The sequence below is a fragment of the Pavona decussata genome, unplaced genomic scaffold (genome assembly GCF_977016875.1).
Source record: "Pavona decussata unplaced genomic scaffold, jaPavDecu1.1 SCAFFOLD_218, whole genome shotgun sequence".
NCBI lineage: Eukaryota > Metazoa > Cnidaria > Anthozoa > Scleractinia > Agariciidae > Pavona > Pavona decussata.
In genome coordinates, this window is record NW_028145623.1 from 429,486 (window position 1) to 438,796 (window position 9,311).

Below are 9,311 nucleotides of genomic sequence, written 5' to 3' on the forward strand. Positions count from 1 at the left end.
ACTAATTTTCTTTTATGCTGACCTCGTAACATACGTTAACTTTTTACAATTAATAAGTTCTTCCTTCCTTTTGCTTTTTCATTTTTTTTCTTTCTTTTTTGCCTGCTATCTAGAACCCAAATTAGCCAGGGAGCTAACAAGACAACCTAATGGTTTATTTAGCTTCCTTGCTTTACACATTAATTTAACTACTAATTAATTTAATTTAAATAACACCACTAAAAGATTGTAAGAATCAACATGTAAATAGAAAAAAAGTACAAATAAACATTATATTATATAAACATTATATTATATAAACCTTGGGGCATGCATGACGAAGTGATCGCTTACGGGAGGTGGTCGCTCACGAGAAGTGGTCGCTATGAGAGAGTTGGCTGTGTTAAACAAAACTGGAATGGTGAATCCAAAGCTTTCTTTGTATTCTAACATCAGAGGAACCTCCAAAGGGAGGCGAGGATGGGTGGAAATAACTGTTCACACACTTAAAGAGCACCTTTTAGTATGAGAACACGCGCTGCCCCTGCCTGCCCCCTCTCCACGCGACTAACCGCTGGCCTACGAGCCTGAGGACTCCGTTTACTGTATGCTAAATTTACACTTATTTCAGCGAGTTCATCAGTGTAACCAGTTCACTTCACTTCGCTTTGATTCAGTTAAGTATTACGTGATCAAATCAATGTTAGCTAATCTTCGTCTTGGAACTGAGATCGGAATTGGCTCTTTTGGAAAAGTGTGTAGAGCTGAGTGGAACGGTCAACCTGTGGCAGTGAAAACTCTTCATCAGTACCTCTTTGATCGGCCCGATGGACGCCGACTTGTTGACAATTTTGAAAAGGAATGCAAAATTCTACAAGGACTCGAACACAGGAACGTTGTTCGGATGTTGGAATTTGTTATCTCTCATTCTTCGCCTCCAATGCTTATCACTGAACTTTTGGTTTGCGACATAGTGCACTTTATTGGTCAGTACCATCCAAACAAAATTCCATTGACCGAAACAGTTTCGATTGCTTTAGATGTAGCCGAGGGGCTAATTTATCTTCACCATGAATGCAATCCACCGATAGTTCATCGAGATTTAACCTCAAAAAATGTACTTTTGACCAAGGAAAAGCAAGCCAAGATCGCTGATCTCGGTCTTGCGAAGTGTTTTCCGCGACAAAGTATGCACGCTTCTCCAGTTCCGGGAACTCCTGCATACGCTGCGCCTGAGACATACACAGACAAACCCGGAACACCTCAAGTCGAATACAGTGCCAAGATCGACATTTTTTCCTTTGGGGTTATGCTGATGGAGATGATAAATGGTAGTCGCCCGAAGATGGAACCAGAGTGTCCTTTTGAAAAAGGTTTGTGTTGTAAATATTATACCTTTTTCATGTCCTGAATGTGAACAGTCGTCTGGCAAACAGGAAACGCAAAAATGAAAGTGAAAGTGGGTAGATTGTCAATTAAAACGGTGGGGGTGTCCCTAATGCCCTCCCCGACCACCACTGGGTCGATGTTTGCAATGAAGAAATTATTCAAGGACGCCTAAGAACTCGATCGAAGTGCTCCTCCGCGCTTTGTACACTAAACCGTGACTTTCTTTATGTGTGATACGTAACGCAATGACTGTCTTGTGTGACGCGACGATGTCCAGTATGAATCGATACGAATTGTCCTGCGTGCTGCTTGTTTCCTTTCCTTGAATTTTTTAACAACGCCCAAATCAGCCCTAACCTGACCGAACGACCGGCAAAAACTGTGGAGCTATTTTGGTTCATTTACCTTGACTTTTTGAACATTTTAATTAATTTGTTTAGACATTGATTCGCTTTTGTTCCACCGAAAAAAGTTGAACCTCACGGATCATGTTCCAAGAGTTACGCTCATCTAAATCAGCGACGTTTGTGGCTGGTATTAACGATACCGTTACACATCTTGATGCTTTTACCATCATGAAGCGGAATTTAATTTTCTTCAAGTCGCTCTCGAGCAAACTAAGTTCGGATCTTGTGCCGTTAATAGTTTTAGTTCCTTCTGCTTGTTCAATTAAAAAGTCGCTGACTCCTGAGAACGAGTATGAAGGTTACGGTATGACGGATTTAAAGGGGTGGAGGGTATCGATGCTCTCAGATTGAGTCCAACTTTGATTGATAGCTCCTCCCAGTTGCATGTCATTCACTACCCTCTATGATGACATCATCTTTTAATCGTTTGCATGAAAGTGAGGGTAGGCGAGTCAGGAGGGCCCATGTAAGTAGAAAAGCATAACGAAAGCACAAAATTTTGTAACATTGTGAAACTGATTCCTTTCGTTTCCGAAGGGGAAAATATGTCGTTAAAAATGCCAAAGAAAAAGTCAACTAGCATTTTCGTACAAAAACATAAACAAAACAGCTACATTAATATAATTCCGTTTCCTTCGACTTTCTGCAATTGCCCAGAACTCTGACAATTGTTTAGCGATTGAATACGACTAGGTGGCTTTTAGCATCGCTTTGTAACTCAGAAGCAAACTTTTGTGCCGCAATTATTCAATACGATTCCTGCTTTAAAGTTCACTTTTGTTTTACCATTTTTCTTTGTTAAATGACAGATGGACGACGGATACCAGAAAAGGAGCGTCGCAGAAATGACATCAGTATGATGGGTGAACACAAACTGAGAAGAATCGTGCTCAGCTGTATTGAAGATGACAGTGAAGAAAGACCAAACGCCAGGGAAACTGTAAACTTGTTGCAAAAAGAATGGTGTAAAATACAGCGGAAGCTTGCGATTGCTCGAAGATCGACGCCACAAGGGTCTCGCAGGTTGAAAATTGTTCTTATTGGTGAATCGGGTGCTGGGAAGACTTGCATCGTGAAGCGCTTCGTGGACAACAGCTACAGCGATAAAGAGCCAGCTACGCCAGGTCAAGGAATCCATTGCAAGAGCGTCATTTTGAATGGCATGGAATACGGTTTACAAATGATTGACACCGCAGGACAAGAAAGGTTTCATAGCATCCCACAAAACCTTTTGCGCGATGCAGACGGCGTTTTATTAGTATTTGACTTAACGGATCGAGCATCCTTTGAACAAAAAGAGGGAAGAGGCTTTTCCAAAATGCTGCAACTCGTCGATGATTGGAAAACTGATAATATGAGTACAGTTCTAGTGGGAAACAAAGCTGAAGCCGAAAAGCATCAAATTACCCGCGTAGAGGCAGAGAAATATGCACAAAAACTTGGTGTGCGCTATTTTGAAACAAGTGCAAAAACTGGGCAAAACATCGAGGCAGTGTTCGAAGAGATTGTCAAACAGATTTATGACACTCTGGACTTGTCAGACGTGGAAATGTATCTCACAGACGCAAAACAAGGTTTCATAGTCCTCAAAGATACTGAATCTCGTAAAAAAGGCTGTTGCGAACGAACGCGCGACGGGCTCTCTTCGTTTCTGTCATCCATTAATCCCTTCTAAGGGTGGTTAAATATATACTAGTTATGCAATGCTTTCGAGTGGTATACCGTGAAATATCCCACGAGTGAAAAGGCTTGTGTGTATACTAAGAGAAATCAAGTCACGAGCCTTCAGGCGAGTGTGTACAAAGAAAAATCAAGTCACGAGTGAGATATTCACAGTATACCACGAGAAAGCAAATTGCATAACAAATTTATCCCATGCCACTCATTGAATTAACACAAAACGTCACTCTTTAACGCTTTAACAATAAATACAATCAGTGAAAAAATATTCAACAGATTGGCAACGTTTCTTGAAAGTAGGTAATTTTGATAAAGAATTAAACAAATATAAATAGGTACTGCTCATTAATGTATAAAAGCCTTTCAACAAAAGGTAAGAAGTATTCAGGAAAAATTGTAGGCTGCAAGAAACGCCAAGAGTTTTTTCGTGGAGTACTACCCGATGCATACCGCAGAATAAGCAACGGGTTTCTAACTCTGGCATAGGATAAGGGTTTTCTTGTTGAGACCGTTTTCTCGAAAAAAAAAAAAGAAAAAAAAAAAAAACCAACAACAACAACAACAACAACAAATGAATGAATGAATGAATGAATGAATGAATGAATGAATGAATGAATGAATGAATGAATGAATGAATGAATGAATGAATGAATGAACGAGTGAGTGAGTGAGTGAGTGAGTGAGTGAGTGAGTGAGTGAGTGAGTGAGTGAGTGAGTGAGTGAGTGAATGAATGAATGAATGAATGAATGAATGAGTAAGTAAATAAATGAATAAATACATATAGCTCTAGTAAAGGATTTAACCAAACGATAGGGTCTCAGCAGAAGGATCCAGAAGGATATTGAGGCCTAACGGAAATTGATTTTTCAATTTTGATACTGTAACTTACGTTATTTTAATCTGAAGAAGGCTGAACAGCCGAAATGTTATTAGATCTTTCCCTGGACCAGTCAGAGGTTGGCGTCAACCTTTTTCGTACATGCCTAAAAATAATCAAAAGTACTTCTTAATTCGAGTACATAGTTCAAGGTAATCAGTTACTTGTATTATAGCCAGACAACCCTAGAATATGACCTTTCGCGTGCGCTCTTATAAGCTTTGTTCTATTGTGCTATTATCCTAGCAATTGAATCAGTGTATTAATTAGAATGTTATGCTCAAAACTAAATTTACTAACATATTCCTCGCCGTAGTGTTGTGTTAGTTCAGCGAAGAAACTTTAGATTTGGTGGTGGCGCATTGAACTTTAATAAAAGCGCTGTCATTTTGGCCTGACTTTTCCTTTATTCGGGCTGTTAGTACATTCTCGGAGACTCAGGGACAGATAATGGGGACGACGATAAAGTCGAGACGTGCGGGAAAAACTTCGACGAGGAAAAGTACAGCGGAAATATAAGAGCCCGGGGATGCTGTTAGTACAACTATTTCATTACGATCTGCTTGAGCTTCTATGGCACTTCCCTTCCTTTGAATATGTTGAACTGTGTTCAAGGCTTTATTTTCAGCTCAGTTCTCATGTCATGTTCACTCCACCGACTGTCCAGGAAACATCGTTCAAATCATGTAAGGGACATCATTGTGTGCTGTGCTCATCATGTGTTCGCCATAAAACATTGAATTTTTTGACAATTGTATTTTTACATGCAGTGGAGGCGTGCGGTACTATAACTTTGCTAACTTAACCTGTCGCATTCTGAAGTTCTCAAGCTCTTTGCTGATCACCGTTTCGTACATAAATTGTACGGTATGCGACAGTAGTCTGTGTCAAGCGTTTCCGTTAGGTCATTTTTTTTATCGTACGAAAATTAGACCAGAGTGAAAACTGGGTGAGTGGAGGGAGAGGAAACGCTTGCCTGTAAACTCCCACGACTTTGAAAACCCCGTTAGACCAAGAACTGGTTTCCTGATTGGCGGGGAACAATAGCATGAACTATTATGAGTATTGGAGATTTAACAGGTCGCGGATCGCCAAAAAAAAATCACCACTGAGTTTGATGCCACCTAACGCCGGCTTACTACTCATGGGTGTACTGATGACAACAGTTCACGCAATTGTTCTAATGGAACAAATAAATATGGAAAAAAATGTGGTTTACATTTGGTTCTCGAAATTGCTATTTATTCGCTGCCCGCAGTACTTACTTTGGACCCACACTAGTTTGCTGTGCCCTGCGCTGCTATTTCGCAACCCGCAATATCTTTCCGCGACCCGCCGTACTTTAACGCGACCTGTGCTGTCAGGGGCGTATCTCCCTCTAAGCCGTATATTTATTATTTGAATACATATTTTTATTTCATAGGACTAGTTTTTTTGGGTGATTTTGTTAAGAAAACATAAAAGAAAAGTAAATTTCAAGTTTCTACTCAAGGGTGAGTAGGGCTGATACCTTCCGTGCAGCGTTCCCGGTCGTAGTTCAGGCGCTCGAGATCTTGTCCCAGGATGGCGATGGAAAGGGCCTACTTTTGTTCTATCAAGCAGTTTGATTTTGTTATTGCTCTACGTGCAGCAGAGCATGACCTCTCCAACACAGTTCCACTGACTATGTTGCAAGGAAAGAGCGTAGATCTTATCGAGGCAGCCCAAGGAGGGAGAGTCGTGATAAATATCATGAAAGGTGAGAGAAGCGATCCGTCGGTTTGGAAGGAAGTGTACGAGCGGGGGAAACAGATTGCAGCTTAGTCTGACATTGCGTTATGCATGCCAAATTAAGACCAACCGGAAGGTAGTAACACGGGGTGATTGTCTCAGCCACAAACCCAGAGACCCACTGGGAAAGAGCTGTTATCCACCCCTTACTGATAATCTCATTCAAGAGATGAATGGCAGGCCGCTCTTATAACAGGGGGATCGCATCCTAGGCCAGTATCTTCTCCCAACAAAACGGCAAGGGTTACTGAAGCACCGACGTCCAAGATAAAATTTATGCGGCGTACACGAACAATCTGACCGACAAGAGAGAGTACGACAACAAGATGATATGTTGCTATGGAAAACAAAGTGGCTGCATTCAACTGGAGAACGACCACCAACTCTGGCTGCCACTCTCCATTGCATAAAACCAACTCTTTGTCGAAACGTTAACACCATCCTCACCGGATCCTTCTCACGATGCCTGTGTCAAGTGCATCTCCTGAGCGCAGTTTTAGCACGAAGTGTAGAGTCAAGACTTATCTACGGGCAACCATGAAGACAGAGCGATTCTCGGCTCTTGCACTAATGCACGCGTACAAGGACATATCCATTGGCGGGGAGGCCGTGCCTTGTGAGTTTTGCGGCAAGAAAAACAGGATGCTAAACTTCGGATTTCCTTAAAACTTGACTTGGGATACTTAGCTCGGCATTCAGTCCAGTAGCACTGGATTGTACTGTTCAATGCATTTATAACTTCAAATTAGAACGCGTTTAGTTGCTGAGAATTCATGATGTGAGGATATTCTATTATAAAGTACTTTATCTTATATAAGCCACCCTGAGCTGTAAGAAAGCATGAATTGAACTCATCATAGGCCTACTTGACGCTCCCCCCAACCCCCATGCGCTACACTCGTGAGGTATAGAACGGGTTTACAGACCAAAAATGGCCGAGCTACGTCCCTGGCTATTTTTAGTGTTCCCCGAAAATTAGCACTTCCACAGTGTAAGAAGTTGTAACTGCAGTTGATGCCTCGATCTTCGAACGCTTTTTATGACGGCTTAGACAATCGATGCATCAAAAAAATTCTTTTTCTGTTTCCCAGTAAAAATAAAGTGCTATTGTGGTGCCGGAAATCCTAGAACATTTTTAGATTTTACAAGCGGCAGGGGGGGGGGGGGGGGGGTGGGGGAGGGGGAAGGGGGAACGAGACTCTTCAATCGTAGAAAAGTGGAATTTTGAACTGTAAGTCGTTGGAAGCTACTAAACAATAACTGGAGAGATTGCTTTCAGTTTAAAATATATGATTTCTGGAGATACCTTCTCCTTTAAAAAAGAAAGAAAAGAGAACAGGCATGCAAATGAGGCGAAAGGGTTAATAACATGCCGAGGACCCACCAACCAATGAAAAACAGGTATACTGAACATCTTTTGGAAAAGCCGATACAGCTGTTTCCAGAATGATCCAAAAAATTTCACTTCCCGCTCTCCTCGATAGTTTAGACGCTCTCCCCAGGTTGCCTTCGCCGTTTTACAGCCTGTAAACCAAGATGGCGGGATTTCGACCGAAGCGTACGAGTCTCGAAAATCCCACGGAAAAATAGGGGACTCTGAACAATCTAAACCTCTCCATGAGCGAGTGAAGTATGATTGTAGAAATGTCAGATGTTAGATTCTTGCATTTCTACTAGAGAGTGCATAGTAGTATTCCTCTGGCCTCCATCCTCAATCTACCTTAAAATCTTCAAAACAAACTAAACAAATTTAACCATATAAGAATGTAATTAAAACACTCTAATTAATCTTCAGGAAAATAAAGGTTGTTGTTGTTGTCCCTGTCGATGTGGATTAAGCCGTTGAGGGCCTTGTAGAAAAACAACTTGAGTCCATAAACTGGAGCCATTAGCCAACTGGTAAAAGGTTGCAATGTATAAATAAAGCCTTTCTTTGTATGGTTTTTGTGTTTGGAAGGGAAACATTAAGATTTGTTTAGTATAGGCGCGTTTGCTTCAAAATTATCATATTTCCGTGATATTATACATACTGTCCTTTAATTGCATTGTGACTCATAAAAATGCCCTTTCTCACACTGTTTTTCTGCAGTACCTAACAGTTTATTATACTTTGAAAATCCTATTCTTTGATATTTCATTTGTACTTTGATTTATCTGATATAAACTCAATCTAAACATTTAATTTACGCTATGAAATGTTTTTCTAGCGAAGGATTATATTTGTATCCTAATTTATAATCCATCAAATATTTTCGCTCGCACGCGATTGGTCTAAACGCCTCACGTGACCGAATATACCCCAGCTAAAACTGGGGAATATCCGAGGATATTCCCCAAGTGATATTCCCCAATTTCAAAAACTTCAAGGAGCGTCAAGTTTGCAATTAAAATGAAGGTCAAGATGGCGGAACGGTTTGCTTTTGTGACAGAAGAAGAGATAAACCTGCTGGTCGATAAACCAGTACCAGAAAACAACATACGCTCTAAACGTTTTTGACGGTAAGCTGTTCGTAAACGAAATGTTGAAATACTCAAGCTCGTATTTGCGACATTTTTTCTTGGTTTGAACTCTGTTTAACAGGCCTTGAATTAAAAATGTGGCAAAACTGAAAAATATGAAAGGCGAAAAGTTTTAGCCCAACTCATTTAAGAGTATTTATGGTTTGCTTTCAGTCTGGCGAAATGAGAAAGCCATCAACAAGCTATTAAACGAGTTTAATTAATAAGCTCGAAGCTCGCTTACACGACGGCAAATATTACAGTTGTAATTCAATGAGAGCAATTCGTGCTGCCCTGGATATAATGAATTTAAATAACGAAAACATATATTTCAGTACCAGTACTGACAGAGTTCAAGCCGGTAAATGATGCTATCAATGCTCACCTGGTCGAGATCGCTCGCGAACATAAAATCTCGTCCACGAAACAAAAACCAGCCATGTTACCCCGAGATGTCGAAATTCTCTACGAAGAGAAGCAGCTTGTCCTACTCTCGAGCAACAAGTTTAATCCTCGGTGATTGTGAACGACTTCGTTGCTGGCTCCATTCAATGTCAAGTTAGCAAAGAAAGCGCTTTGATGGAATCCAGCAAAAACAACCGGTGGCGTCGTATTCGACTGCAGGTTCAGCTTCGATTTCTTCACAGGTCGTTTTCGGCTAGCAAATTCCACAATTGTATTTTCGATATAAAGTGCTGCTCCAATTGAA

The 9,311-nt window shown here is 40.9% G+C and overlaps 1 protein-coding gene across 1 annotated transcript; it reads left to right on the forward strand.

Moving 5' to 3' along the window:
- Positions 1–614: 614 nt before the first annotated feature.
- Positions 615–4,726, forward strand: LOC146459586 (uncharacterized). The gene is made up of 2 exons (XM_085089324.1): positions 615–1,352; positions 2,585–4,726. The coding sequence occupies exons 1-2, from the start codon at positions 680–682 to the stop codon at positions 3,448–3,450; spliced, it is 1,539 nt and encodes a 512-aa protein (XP_084945450.1). The 5' UTR covers positions 615–679; the 3' UTR covers positions 3,451–4,726.
- Positions 4,727–9,311: the final 4,585 nt, after the last annotated feature.